Source organism: Eleginops maclovinus, chromosome 21, assembly GCF_036324505.1.
Source record: "Eleginops maclovinus isolate JMC-PN-2008 ecotype Puerto Natales chromosome 21, JC_Emac_rtc_rv5, whole genome shotgun sequence".
Classification (NCBI taxonomy): Eukaryota; Metazoa; Chordata; class Actinopteri; order Perciformes; family Eleginopidae; genus Eleginops; species Eleginops maclovinus.
The window spans coordinates 3,089,445-3,104,287 of NC_086369.1; the positions used below are offsets into that span (position 1 = coordinate 3,089,445).

Here is a 14,843-nt window from a genome sequence, read left to right on the forward strand (position 1 = left end):
TATTAAAACAAAGTAGATATTGTTGTGAAGATGTGAATAAAATGTCTGTCCGAAATGTACAAAAATAGATTTCATTCTTAAGATTAACGTCTGTTGGAATCCACATTCATCACGCCAGATTTCTGATAATTCTGACCACTGATCAAAGAGTTATTAAAAATAATTACCCAGATACACATTTATCCATCATCTAGAATCATACTGAGTATCACACTGATCAGGCAGAGAGTAAAGCTTAAAGGAACCAATGTGTACCTACTAAATACCCTACAGTATGCTCCGTCAGAACCCCTGTAATGTTGGTTAATGACTGTGTGTGTGTGTGTGTGTGTGTGTGTGTGTGTGTGTGTGTGTGTGTACAGGCCGGTGGAGGACAGCAGCCAGCCTCCGGGCCGAGGCGTCCTCTCCATGCAGGGTCTGACCTATGGTGTGGTGAGAGTGGATACAGAGGAGCGCCTCTCCGTGCTCACCGTGCAGGACGTGGGCACTGTCACTCCAGGAGGTACATCAGTGTGTGTGTGTGTGTGTGTGTGTGTGTGTCTTCTGAGTCTTTGGTTTTTAAAGAGTTAAACTGCGGGCCCTCTTGCACTGAAAGGCAAAAAACCTATTCAGTGCATTAAATCGTAAAATTGGTTTTAAGGGTGTGTAAATGTGCAGCCTCTCCTTTTCATCAATGTCCAATTTTTCGGAGTGTTCTGTCTCCGAACGCCCGAGCGAGTTAAGTGGGTTCAGCTTTTTATTTTCACTTCAAACGACTGAAAGAAAAGAAATCCACAAAGACTGGAGAGAGTTTTCAATATGGCTGCAGTCCATTCTCATCAACTGAGTTTGTCTCCGAAGTCACACAGATATTTTAACAAGGTAACGCAGAACATAAAAAAGCTTTCAGGACATGATACATCATCCGCTCGGCCGTTAGGAACAGTCCACAGACACCACTGACGTTATTACTTGGCTGACCGAAATAAACCTGTTGCACGTTTAATAAGGGCTCCACAGATTGATTTCTTTATTGGTGAGTTCAGAGATTATATTTGTAATAACTTGTAAGGTCTTAAAAGTCATTTGAAATATATTTAGTTTAGTCTCATAAAGATATTTTCTTCAAAGGGATAAAAAGTTTGAACCAGTGATTAACAGAAGTGTTCCCAGCATGTAGCTGACATATCACGAGCCTAACGTTGTGTATTAATACAAATACTGCTCATTTAAATATATATATTTATATATATATTTAAACTGAGCAGTATACATCTTTAACTTTGGATATTTAGCGACAAACTGTTTTAATAGCAGTCTTATTTCACTACCTTAAATATAACATCCCTGAGCTCTCCTCCACACACACACCACCCAGTGTCAGACTGCAGCAACTACACCCGCTGCAACACCGCTCTTTCGGACCCTCAGTGATAATCTTGTTTGGGAGGTTTTTTTTGTCATTTGCCCAAAAATTGTACGTAAATTCGAGATTATTTCCCAATGTTGATCACAAACTTGTTAAACCCCCCAGATAAAGTATCAGTGCTCTAATCATCAGAATAATACTGCCTCAGCATATACTATATTATCTGAATACTTATTAATTGGCATTAGTTGGCATGAATCAAAAACCCATCAGTTACCACCACTGTCATATCATTACAAAATATAATTTATTTAGCTTTGACAGTTTTTTACATTATCTAGATGCCTGTCTTATTTTTAAAATATTACATGGGCTTGCACCTCCTCCACTGGATGAATTTGTTCAACAGAAGAGCAGCAGTGGCAGGGCAACTAGGGCAGCCACCAGGGGAGACTGTGTTGTACAGTACAGACATAGTAAATTTAGCCAAACAGTCTTCTCAGTTCGGGCCTCAAATTATTGGAACTGCCTTCCACACAAAATCAGAGACAGCACCAGCTATCAGTTATTTAAAACAACACTTAAGAGATGGATTAAAAACAATCAAAACTGCACTCATTAATAGCTGTCTTAATTCATTCTAGGCCATTTGTATTTATTCTGTCTTTACTCTTTTGTAATGTGTAAGTTGATGATGTGTTGACCTGCCGGGGGACTACGGACGAAAATTAGCTTTGGCTAACTCCGGCACATTTACGTTTTTAGTGTATGTTTACATTGAGAATGTTAATTAATGTGCACTGTCCCTTTTCAAATAAACAAATAAATAATAAATAAATGACTGCTAATGTTAATGACACCTTGATACCGTATCGTTAATATTAAACTGGCACAAAGTTTAGATATTCTCTTGTTAACCCACTTCCTCCTGTCGTCTGGTTTTGGGTCGACACAGACGTGGGTAGCCGTCATAACTGGGTCAGAACAACCTACTTTAGTTATTCACAAATCAGGTGCATTTTGGGCTGGATCGGTCTCTCCTGTCTGAAATAGGGATTTGCTTATGGAAACTGTGGATTTCAAAATTGTTAACCCTGTGCCCCCCCCCCACCCCCCCCTCTCAAGGCCTGGTGTGTGTGGTGAAGCCAGAAGGCGTCCCTCAGCTGTGTCAGACGGATGAGATCGGGGAGTTCTGCGTCTGCTCCATCGCCACCGGAACCTCCTACTACGGCCTCACTGGCATGACCAAGAACACCTTTGAGGTGTGTGTGTGTGTGTGTGTGTGTGTGTGTGTGTGTGTGTGTGTGTGTGTGTGTGTGTGTGTGTGCATGTTTTTTTGTTTATCATACGTTTTCTACCTTCAAACTTATCCAATACTGGACCGGTACAGCTATGGCTGTGATATCCCAGGTATGAAGAGCGGCAGCCGTGTGATATCATCAGTATAAGTTAGAAATATCAGTCCAGTCTATTTTTGGCTTGTTGCCATGGCGACCCTGCAGCTGAACATGAGTGTTTGCAGGTGTACCCGGTTGGCCCCAGCGGGGGTCTGGTCAGCGACTATGCCTTTGTGCGGACCGGCCTGCTGGGCTTTATTGGGCCCGGCGGCCTCGTCTTCATCACGGGGAAAATGGACGGCCTCATCATGGTGAGCGGGCGGAGGCACAACGCCGACGACATCGTTGCCACGGCGCTGGCGGTAGAGCCGATGAAGTTCGTGTACAGGGGAAGGTGAGCAGAGGGGGCGGGGTCTAAAGTCAAAGAGCAGTTAACGAAATCCAGCAGCCTGATGTCAGCCGTGCTGCATTCACTGACAGCGTGATGAATGAGCCGCTCGTAATAATCTGATAAAGTAGAGCGCTGGAGCTGAATACAGTAATAGAGTGGAGTTTAATTGTGTCCACGGCCAGAGAGGAGGAAATTCATCTTTCTCCTGACAGCTCGGATGACGTTTCCGGGGATATTTAAGGTGCAAGCCTCTACAGAACCCAAGTCACCGAGGAAGGAAGGATCCCTTTACATATCAAAATGAAATTGGATAGTATATGGATTTTGGATTTAAATATTTGAATTGCAAGATGTAAAAGAGACAGAGGAGAGTTATGGGAGTGTGTGCTGTCATCTCTGATTTCCATTCTCTATGTCTTGATGTTTTATTGCTGGAGTGCTGGCTGGAGCGCTCTGATTGAATCAGCTGAGTGTTTGCATTGTTCACTGTGTAATACCATTTATTTTTATTGTCCGCACACATTTTTGTACCTCCCCCCTTTATATACTGCATACTGCGACATCTGCTGTAGAAATGTATTTTTTAAAAACAGTTTTAGACTCCTGTTGCTCTCCTCTGATGTGACCCCAGACACGTGACAAGAAGCATGAAGCCCAGAACAGCCACACTGAAATAGAATCATGAAGAAGAACAGAAGTGAGTCTATTTTCTCTCCTCCGCCCTGCAGGATAGCGGTGTTCTCGGTGACGGTGTTGAGAGATGAGAGGATCGTGGTGGTGGCGGAGCAGCGGCCAGACTCCACAGAGGAGGACAGCTTCCAGTGGATGAGCCGCGTGCTGCAGGTGCTCCTCACTGTTCCTGTTATTCTGTCCACCTGTTACCCATTTCAGTTATCCTGCCACTGACTGCTTATTTTTTCAGAAAATCTATCAACACAATTCTTGATGATTCCACAGTAATTCCTCCCCGTCAGATCATCTCACTGCTCTTCCCCCCCTTCTCTCTCTCAGGCCATCGACAGTATCCACGGGGTGGGGGTGTTCTGCCTGGCTCTGGTTCCGGCCAACACTCTTCCTAAGACTCCACTGGGCGGCATCCACCTGTCAGAGATCAAGCAGCTGTACCTGGAGGGGGGGCTGCACCCCTGCAACGTCCTCATGTGCCCCCACACCTGCGTCACCAACCTGCCCAAACCCCGGCAGAAACAGCCAGGTGGGGAACAGCGAGAGAATACAGAGTCTGTCCGTAAATGGTCTTTGTTAGAAGCTGCACATCATTGTAAATGTGTGTGTGTGTGTGTGTGTGTGTGTGTGTGTGTGTGTGTGTGTGTGTGTGTGTGTGTGTGTGTGTGTGTGTGTGTGTGTGTGTGTGTGTGTGTGTGTGTGTGTGTGTGTGTGTGTGTGTGTGTGTGTGTGTGTGTGTGTGTGTGTGTGTGCTGCTGTGATGCAGAGATTGGCCCTGCCTCTGTGATGGTGGGGAATCTGGTGTCAGGGAAGAGGATCGCCCAGGCCAGCGGCAGAGATCTAGGACAGACTGATGACAACGACCAGGTGAGACACACACACACACACACCCCCCACACACACACTCAGGTTATACATGTCGTTAGGAGAGAAGCAATAACACAATGCTAAACAAAATGCTTCAAAATCACCTCTGAAAGCATCCCTTTGTTTTTCAGTTCCTGTTCCTGTCTGAGGTTCTGCAGTGGAGAGCTCAGACCACACCTGACCACATCCTCTACACCCTGCTCAGCTCCCGGGTAACAACACACACTCTGACAGCGGTTACACTTCATATCACAGGACATTAGTCTCTCCACTGTCCCACAGATTCACCTACTTCTAAAAACTGCAGCATGCTGACCGAATAAAAACCGGAATGTATAAAGAGCTTAGGTCCGTTAAAGCAGCAGTTATTGATGGCAGAATGTCTTCAGTAACAACTCTCATCCCTCTCCCCTTCTCCAGGGGGCGGTGTCCAGCTCCCTCACCTGCCTGCAGCTCCATAAGAGGGCGGAGCGCGTGGCGGCGCTGCTGATGGAGAGAGCAGGTCTGCAGGAGGGAGACCACGTGGCTCTGGTCTACCCCCCAGGTCGGAGGAGGCACTCTTTTTAAATGACAGAATATTTAATGTATTTAGATGCTACATGTTTGACAAAACTAAATTGACATACGTGTGTGTGTCCTGCAGGTATCGACCTGATCGCAGCTTTCTATGGCTGCCTGTACGCCGGCTGCGTTCCCATCACGGTGCGACCGCCCCACCCTCAGAACATCTCCACCACCCTGCCCACCGTCAAGATGATCGTGGAGGTCAGGGACTATAAAATACCATAAAATGCAATTACTCTGTCAGAATCACACCGCTGTTTTTCTTTGCTGAAGACGGCAGTGCACTTTAGTTTATCTGAGGCTTTGGGTATTCTATGTTGATATGCTGAGGACATGTCAGCTGACCTTCTATGGTCAAATAAAATGAATTATTGCAATTAAATGATCATACAGGAGTAAACTAAAGACCCCCCCCTCCCTGCAGGTCAGTCACTCGGCCTGTGTGATGACCACGGCGGTCATCTGTAAGCTGCTGCGCTCAAAGGAGGCCACAGCCACCGTGGACATCAGGAACTGGCCGCCTGTCCTCGACACTGGTACAGGAAACGCTTTTGAAGGCGTAGCTTTTTCATCAAACATTGACAATACAAGCTGCTGCTGTAGCCTTTTGCTTCAGCGTTTCTGAAATGAAAGATAAAAATTGCGCGTGTGTGTGTGTGTGTGTGTGCGCGCTGCAGATGACCTGCCAAAGAAGAAGCCCCCCGCTCTCTATAAGCCCACCAACCCTGACGGTCTGGCCTATCTGGACTTCAGCGTGTCGACCACTGGCATGCTGGCCGGAGTTCAGGTCAGCTCACAGTTACCCCTACTCACACGAACAAACAACATTTACAGACTTCCCTCTTTATTCTATTTATTTCTGTTTCTAAAATCTATCTACAGCCTGTTTTCCCCTTTTCTTTATCAACATCTGCAACCTCTCAGTGTGTGCTTCCTCAAAAAACATGAACAATGAAGCATGATTCTTTTAGATTAACGCTCCATCTGTCTGCCTTTGTTCGTGTGTGTGTGTGTGTGTGTGTGTGTGTGTGTGTGTGTGTGTGTGTGTGTGTGTGTGTGTGTGTGTGTGTGTGTGTGTGTGTGTGTGTGTGTGTGTGTGTGTGTGTGTGTGTGTGTGTGGTCATGTCTCTCTTTCCTCCATACCTCTCTCCAGATGTCCCATAATGCCGTTGGAGCCTTCTGCCGCTCGGTGAAGCTGCAGTGTGAGCTGTACCCGTCCAGAGAAGTGGCCATCTGTCTGGATCCGTACTGCGGCCTCGGCTTCGTGCTGTGGTGTCTCTGCAGGTCTGTGTCTCTCCCGCCCCCCACTTAAACCATTTAAGTGTACTTTACTTTTTGTCGTTTTGTTTCATAACGATTTATTCAGAAATGTAACCTTAAATAAGAAGAACTGCCATTTTATCCTTGAAGTTTCAAACCCAGCTTCCAGATCTCAGGTCTGTTAGTTTGAAATCCTCAGCTGTGTTAATAAAGCACACTGCAAATCACTTTCGCTATGAGAAGTTTCTCTCACCCTAAATGACTTTAAAGCAACAAAAAACTCCAGATTGTTAAGATTAATGTCCGGGGTTTTGGCTCTCTGGGAAATATACCTCGATCTCTGAGATGAATGCTTAATGTAAGCGTTAAAAGAAAGTGTGTTTGTTTCCTGCAGTGTGTATTCTGGCCACCAGTCCATCCTGATCCCCCCGGTGGAGCTGGAGTCCAACCCGGCGCTGTGGCTGCTGGCCGTCAGCCAGCTGAGGGTGCGAGACACCTTCTGCTCCTACAGCGTCATGGAGCTCTGCACCAAAGGACTCGGCCTGCAGACCGAGGCGCTCAAGGTCAGAGACACTCTCATCATCCAACACGTCCAGTCACAAAGACGTATTTACATATTTAAACCTTTCTCAATCAACAGGACATTTACTAGAAACATTCTAAGGCCAGTTCAACCTGTCAGAGATGTGTCTCATGGCTGGTGATCCCTTTTCCCAAATTCCATCAGTGCACTTGAACACTCAGATATAGCCTGTGCTGCTGTATCACTGACTCACCGCGCTGCAGAGACATGTGTCCTCTGGCTCATCAGTGATAAACTCAGAGCGTCTCCGTCTGCGCAGCCTGAGGACACGTCTGAAGTCACCGACGCCTCTGATTGGTCACAGCAGAGTTAATTTTAGTGATTCTCTTTCTTTAAGTCTCCATGGAGACTGAAGGATGAGTGCAGAGAGAGAAGTAGAAATGATCTGAACTTACCCATACCTCAGTATTTCTCTACTTCTGAGGAGTATCACTGGCATAAAGCAGTGAAGCATACACCTACTCTACTGATAGCTCCTGAAAAACTTGAAACACGGTTTTATTTTATTGATTTTCTAAAGCTACAGAAGAGGAGTCAGTTATTATTCACTGAAAAACAGAATAACGTTTGACAGCAGGAGATTACACTTTGGTCTCTCTGTTGTTCCGGGTTTTCATTATGTTATAATAAAAAACATGTATGTAAAAAGCTTGTCAAGATAAATGATGCAGAGAATCCCTTCAGTCCTCTATCAGCTGCGAAAATGCGTTTCTGTCTCTTCTCCAGGCTCGGGGTCTGGACCTGTCCCGGGTCCGGGCCTGCGTGGTGGTGGCGGAGGAGAGGCCCAGGATGTCGCTCACGCACTCCTTCTCGAAACTCTTCAAAGACCTCGGACTCCACCCTCGATCTGTCAGCACCGCCTTCGGCTGCAGAGTCAACCTGGCCATCTGCCTGCAGGTACCACCGCTGCTGCTGCTGCGCCCTGAGCAACACAACGGAACAGAATACATATTTGAATTACTCTTTTAGTTTACTAAATCTATGTGTCAAAAATCTTACATTGCTATTTGCACGACAGTCACGTGCTCTTCTCCAAAATGTCCAACTTTGAATTAGATTGTGTCATTTCGGAGCAACGATAAAGTTCTAGGTTATTTGTAGACTGTGTTTTCTTTCTTGGAAAAACCACCTCACAGTAAATCTTTCATATTGTAAGCAAAAAATAAGAAAGCACCCCAAAAACATGGTGTAGTTTATCATTTGAACGTGCTTTATATCGGAGGTCAGATGAAATGTGTCAGATCACATGCTCACTGTGTCTGCGTTGTGATTGGCTGCAGGGCACGTCAGGACCGGATCCCCACGACTGTGTATGTGGACATGAGAGCGCTGCGTCATGACAGGTACCACCTTGTTTACTCCCAGCTTCAGTTTCTTTTTAATCCTTCTCTTCTGTACAAACATGTGACATTTGTGTGTTTCAGGGTTCGGTTGGTGGAGAGAGGCTCTCCTCACAGTCTGCCGTTAATGGAGTCCGGCAAGGTGAGAGTGGTTTATATTTAAAGTCAATTTGGGGGAAAATAGCGTTCTGCTTTTTTTCCAAAGACACTGAACTCCTGATTTGTAGATAATTATTAATTATCACAATCACTCACCAGATCCTGGCAGAGGGTGAAGGAACCTGCAGTATCTGACTCACCCAGTTTATTTACAGAGGACATTTATAATCAACACGTCGGGGCGTCCAGGTTACCACGTGATGCTACTCCCACATTTGTTTCTAATTACTTCCATTGACATCTATAACAGAACTGACAGCAGGTTTGCTAGAAGGATGTTTTTTTTAACGTTCATCTAACAATAACTTCTACAAGTTCTTCATATTTTCACTCAAAAAGTTTATGGAAATCCAGTTTTTGCAGCAGAGTGGTCCTCCACGGAGTCCTCCTGCACCACTTCACATCCGCAGGACTTAATGACAGTGTTCTCATGTGACGGCTGAGCAGCACTTATTTCACTTTCATTACAGATCTCTTAGCAACTGGCTGAACCCCTTCTGCGAGGTCAGCTGGAAAATCTAAATATATAAATCAATCAACCTGAGATAAAGGAGAGGACCGTTTGAGTCCTTTTATTCCAGAACTTTTTCTCACCTGAATCTGTTGACGAACTGCAAATTGACCAAGATTATTTATCCTGTTCAGATGTCTTTATGTTTCCTGAAGCATTTGTAGTTTTTCATCCCTTTTCATTTAATTTTTGTAGTTTTTCATTTCCTTTCATTTACTTTTTGTTGTTTTTCTACTGTTTCCTTTTCTTTTGGTATTTTATTTCTCTGGTGTTTTTTGTACTTTTCTCTTTTTAGTCTTTTTATATTTAAATAGTTTGACTTTACTATTTCTTTTTCTTTTTGCATCTTTTCCTCTTTTGTTGTTGTTTTCCTTTTCTTTTACTTCAATTAAATCCTAAAGAACTCATGTTGAACAGATGAAATCACCTGGAATAGCCTCTGTTTGAGGGATGCTTTGAAACAGTGCTGATCTGAGAGAAGAGGCACTTTATATCCACATGCAGAAACATGACGGCTCTTTTCTGGGAGCCTGAGGAGACGTTGGTGTCTCTCCTTCCTCCACATTGACACACAGAGACGTCATGTTTCAGGCCGGGCATCGATCTTTACTTTGACTCACTGTATGTGGGAGGAGAAAATTGTTACCAGTCAATACGTCCGTCTATTTAAAGCTTCCTGAGTGATTTTCTGTGTCTCTGTTTGTGTGAAATTAACTGCGCTTGTGTTTCTGACATCCGTCTGATTTAGTGATGGAGTTGTGAAGCGGGTGTTAAGTAAACAGCTGGCTCTATTTCTGGAGTCTTATTCAAGCAGAAATCAAAGCTGTAACTACAGCAACTGTTTTATATTTGTTTTCCTCAGATCCTACCCGGAGTTCGTATCATTATCGCCAACCCCGAGACCAAAGGGCCGCTGGGAGACTCCCACCTGGGAGAGGTCAGCATATACCAACCCATAGCTTTTCCTTTCATATCCTGTATCCATCTTTTCTTTTCCCACCTCCCTTGTCTTCCAACTTAGTTCATTCCTCTGTCTTTTGTCCTAAATATTTAGTTATTACCCGCCTTATTTCTTTATCAAAGCTTAAATGATGGAGTGTTTTAATATAGCAGTTTAAAAATGTACCTGTTCTCTCTGGTCCTGCAGATCTGGGTGCACAGCGCTCACAATGGCAGCGGTTACTACAGCGGGTACGGGGAGGAGGTCCTTCAGAGCGATCACTTTAACTCCAGGCTGAGCTTCGGAGACACCCAGACGGTGTGGGCCAGGACGGGATACCTGGGCTTCCTGCGCCGCACCGAGCTCACCGACGCCAACGGAGGTTAGTTCTCCTCTCTGCCTCCTTCTTCTCCTCGGCTCGTTCTCTCTGCCTCCAACTCCAACATGTCTCCTTCTTCCTCCAAACAGAGAGGCACGACGCTCTGTTCGTGGTGGGGGCTCTGGAGGAGGCCATGGAGCTGAGGGGGATGAGGTACCATCCCATCGACATCGAGACCTCCGTCATCCGCGCACACAAGAGCATCATGGAGTGGTAGGTTTCATCTGCACGCCACCGAGCAGCAAACACACAGAGACAGGAAGTGGAGCCTTCAGCTCTGTTCATATTGTCCGATAAAATCAACGAGAACTCTGTTTCCCCAGCGCCGTGTTCCCCTGGACCAACCTGCTGGTGGTGGTGGTGGAGCTGGAGGGCTCGGAGCAGGAGGCGCTGGACCTGGTTCCCATGGTGACCAAGGCGGTGCTGGAGGAGCACTACCTGATCGTGGGCGTCGTCGTGGTGACGGACATCGGCGTCATCCCCATCAACTCCCGCGGCGAGAAGCAGCGCATGCACCTCCGCGACGGCTTCCTTCAAGACCAGCTGGACCCCATCTACGTGGCCTACAACATGTAGCCTGAGTGTGTGTGTGTGAGAATGTGTGTGTGTGTGTGTTCAGGAGTGAGCAAGCATGCGTGTGTATGCCGTGCATATCGCCGTTGTTGTTCATTTATTTCCCAGAATCAAGATGTACTGTATTTTTGAACCTGCATATGGTGTGGTGTTACGTCGTCGTTTTTCTTTAAAGTCGTGTTGTGCCGATTGATTGATCATTTTTACACCCCCGCTCAATCTCGTGGCCGTTACCGGGAGCTCGTCACTGTAGAAAGCCTTAGGGGAACACTGTGTCGGTCCTCACACCGTTTTTAGGAGAGCTTAGGAGGTAAAATAGAGAGATAAAAATATAAAAGTCTGTATCATGTTTTACTGGTCGATCGGGAAAAAAGTAATATTTCAATTAGAACAGGGGCAGCCAGAGAACTGTAAAAATATAAATATTGTAAATAGACATAATAATCTATATGGAGAGGTACCTAAAACACAGAGGTATAGTAGCCCCTATATGCAGCTCTCTCCACCTGCACCGTGTGTGTGTGTGTGTGTGTGTGTGTGTGTGTGTGTGTGTGTGTGTGTGTGTGTGTGTGTGTGTGTGTGTGTGTGTGTGTGTGTGTGTGTGTGTGTGTGTGTTCATCATGTATGTCTGACAGGAACATTTGACATAGTTTTAATGTGATTTACGGGGCATATTTTATGGTCAGATGAAGAAATAGGAAAAATAAATGATGGAAACGAGAGACACAAACTGAAGACATCCAAATAACTTTATGTTTTTTCAGCAAAGTCTCACAATAAATGCAATGATTCAAGAATTTAAGAACCATATACGTGCAATGTGTATCCATTCAAAGAAGATTTAAACAGAAGTGCAGCAGAAAGTGCACAATGATCCTCCTTTCTCATCGTATTGCTCGCAGTAAACCGGAGAAATGTAGTCCAAAGTTTCTGGAGAAGCGAAATGCACTGTGTGAATATTAAAGAGGGACTATTGTAGTTATTTAAGGGACTTTATGGGAAGAGTTTATCAGCGTGAGGTGTAGTAATCCACACCTAATGGGAACCGTCAGTGGCGCTGCAGGTTTTATAGAGAAATGTATTGAAGATATTTCATAAGCATTTGTTTACATCTCTGTGGGTACACACATCGCCTCATCGCTCGTCTTTTATTGTTTTGTCTTTTTATCAGAAGAAAAGAGAAACTTTATGCATATCAGAAGTTGCTTAGCGCTTGTTTGGCTAACAGAGCAGTTTGGGTTTGTTGGTAGCAGCGTAGCGGTCATGTTTCAGTCCCTGTGTGTGTGAGAATGTGTGTGTGTGTGGTGGAGGATGTCAGACAAGAAGGAAAATCCCATCAGAAACCTGAAGGACTTGATGGGAGAGAGCCTGCATGGTGTGTGTGTGTTAGGTGTGTATGTATATTGTATGTAAATAGTGTTGATTTTGTACGGTACAAGTGTGTGTGACTTGTTTTGTACACATGATAAAAAGATTAAATGACACTTTTATAAGAGCCTGCTATTGGCTCACAGTCACACTATACAGTGCAATAAAGTGCTTTGATTGGCTAAAACTCCGACTTGTTTTTATTATTTTATTTGATTATGATGTGCCTGGTTTTCATTAATGCTTCAGACTTAAAGCCAACAATTGTTTTCGAGACATGTAACACAAGAGGTTTCTTTTATTTACTTGAAGAAATCAAGATTTAAGAACTAATGAGTATGGGGGAAATTAAGACGGTGCAACATGAATGTATCATTTGATCGTTTAACTCAGGATTTACAGTATTTACATTACCTCTCATGTTTCTCTCAGTTTTCCCAGAGTCCATCTGGTTTTGTTGGCCGCATCTCCAGCGCTCTCAGTCTCACTATTTTTAATGTCTATAAACAAAAACGTTTACACATGCAAACAATGTTTACAGAAATGCAGGGACGGCTCATAACAGCTAATGGATAAACAGTCAGAAACGAGCACAATAAGAACGTTCAAACACTGCATGATTAACTATGAACTTTTTCTCCTTTATTTGGTTTTTCTGCTTCTAATTTCAGACTGTATCTCAGTGAAAGCTTTCCCGACAAAGTTATGTTTCTTTTAAGGTCATAAAAGACTGATTGATCTGTGGGGTCAGACGCTGGGTTCAGTTTTTATCCTCTGTCCTTTCATCTGCACTAATAAAGTTCAATAAACTTACAGAAAAAGAGTGGCGTCGAGAGAAAAAAGCATTAACCCTCTATGGGACTTCGTCATTTATAAATGACGCTTCAAAAAACAGCTTTAAAAAATAACACAAGCCTCTAACCAATCATATTGCACCTTTAATGTGTCACCTAACATCCCTTCTAACCAATAAAATCAAAGATTATATAATGTCATGACAACAAGGAAGTTACAAGGAAGTACAGGAGACAAGAGCACATGTTAGGTCACATGCACAAGTAGCATCATGGTAAGTCCATTTTTAAGCTATAAAACACACATAAATCACCAATAAAAAAATATTACTAAATAGCCTAACAGTTGTTTTACTATTTTAGTCATTTCATGTAAGGAAATCTACAAATCCTTCTTCAAAACAGTTAAAAAAGTGCATGTCATGTATAAATGACAAAGTCCCATTAAGGGAAAGAAATGTTCCTAATGGTTTCTATTGTTGTGATGGAGATTCGACTGTTGTGATGCAGGGTCAAACTATTTATTCATACGTCTTTCTTAGGACGTTTCCAAGTTTTATGGTAAAGTGAGAGGGACAGCTATGCCTATTCCTGAGGGCAGTGAGGACAGTGCCAGCAGTGATGAGGACGAGGTAGTTGTGAGAGTGGAGCCCAGAAATGAGCAACAGGAAGACAGCGACAATGAGAGAGATGGTAGTGATGAAGGACAGGATGAGAATGAGGAGCCAGGCAGTGAGGAGGATCTTCAACCAGGGATAGGCCGTAGGTTGTTGTGGAAGTCAGCGATCCGTGCCCATTACCCAGTCCCTGCCTGGAAGATACGTCTGGCCACAGCAGAAAGGGTGCATTCCCCAACCTATTATTTTAGGCAGATGTTCTCCCCTGAGTGTTTCAAACACATTGTAGAGCAGACCAATCTCTACTCTGTACAGAGCAATGTGAACGCACCCCTGAATTGTTCAGAGAAAGAGATGGAGCAGTTCATTGGCTGTGCCTTTCATATGGGCATTTATGGTGTACCTGCACAACGCATGTGCTGGCAGACACACACTCGCATTGACAAAATTGCTGAGGTGATGCCAATGAGAAGATGGGAACAGATCAAAGCCAACCTCCATTTCAATGACAACACTATGGAGGGCCCTCATAATCTAGGCCAAGATCGACTCTTCAAGGTCAGACCATTTCTTGACTTTACAGTTGAGACTATGAAAAGCATCCCTTTGACAGAGCATCTCTGTGTTGATGAGCAAATAATCCCATTCAAAGGGAAGAGTTATTTGAAAAACTATAACCCCAAAAAGCCCCACAAATGGGGTTACAAGGTGTATGTGCTTTGTGACTCCAAGGGTATGGCATACAACTTTGAATTCCATGTTGGAAAAATTCAACCAGTCAGTGGACTGGCTAAGAGGAGGGAATCATGCCCTCAAGAGGAGGTCAGGAAAGATGGCCTTGCCCACTGGCCATACTATACGGAAAAACAAGGCAGGTGCAAGTACGGCAACTGCTCAGGGCAAACAAGAGTGAAGTGCAGCAAATGTGACGTTCACCTGTGCTTCACACCAAAAAAGAACTGCCTGGTTCAGTTTCATAACTAATGGGACAAATTTGCATATATCTTTTTAATTATTATGGTTCAAGAATCATTCTGAAATGAAATTTTTTAAGTGTTTTATCAATAAAATGTGTTCATGGATAATGAAGCCATTGTTATTTAATCAATTGTTTTTTACATTAAGAAA

At 44.2% G+C, this 14,843-nt stretch overlaps 1 protein-coding gene across 1 annotated transcript in view; it reads left to right on the forward strand.

Annotated features, from left to right (window-relative positions):
• The window catches only part of LOC134883911 (disco-interacting protein 2 homolog C-like), a 32,835-nt gene extending 21,352 nt beyond the window's left edge, over positions 1 to 11,483 (forward strand). Inside the window, 21 exon segments of the mRNA XM_063912408.1 lie at positions 363 to 502; positions 2,474 to 2,610; positions 2,871 to 3,079; positions 3,805 to 3,919; positions 4,088 to 4,289; positions 4,527 to 4,627; positions 4,759 to 4,839; positions 5,048 to 5,171; positions 5,271 to 5,392; positions 5,616 to 5,727; positions 5,869 to 5,978; positions 6,345 to 6,475; positions 6,846 to 7,014; positions 7,761 to 7,931; positions 8,315 to 8,332; positions 8,334 to 8,377; positions 8,459 to 8,516; positions 9,907 to 9,981; positions 10,192 to 10,366; positions 10,453 to 10,576; positions 10,687 to 11,483. Coding sequence (XP_063768478.1) covers positions 363 to 502; positions 2,474 to 2,610; positions 2,871 to 3,079; positions 3,805 to 3,919; positions 4,088 to 4,289; positions 4,527 to 4,627; positions 4,759 to 4,839; positions 5,048 to 5,171; positions 5,271 to 5,392; positions 5,616 to 5,727; positions 5,869 to 5,978; positions 6,345 to 6,475; positions 6,846 to 7,014; positions 7,761 to 7,931; positions 8,315 to 8,332; positions 8,334 to 8,377; positions 8,459 to 8,516; positions 9,907 to 9,981; positions 10,192 to 10,366; positions 10,453 to 10,576; positions 10,687 to 10,939 — 2,671 coding nt within the window. The 3' untranslated portion in view covers positions 10,940 to 11,483.
• Positions 11,484 to 14,843: the final 3,360 nt, after the last annotated feature.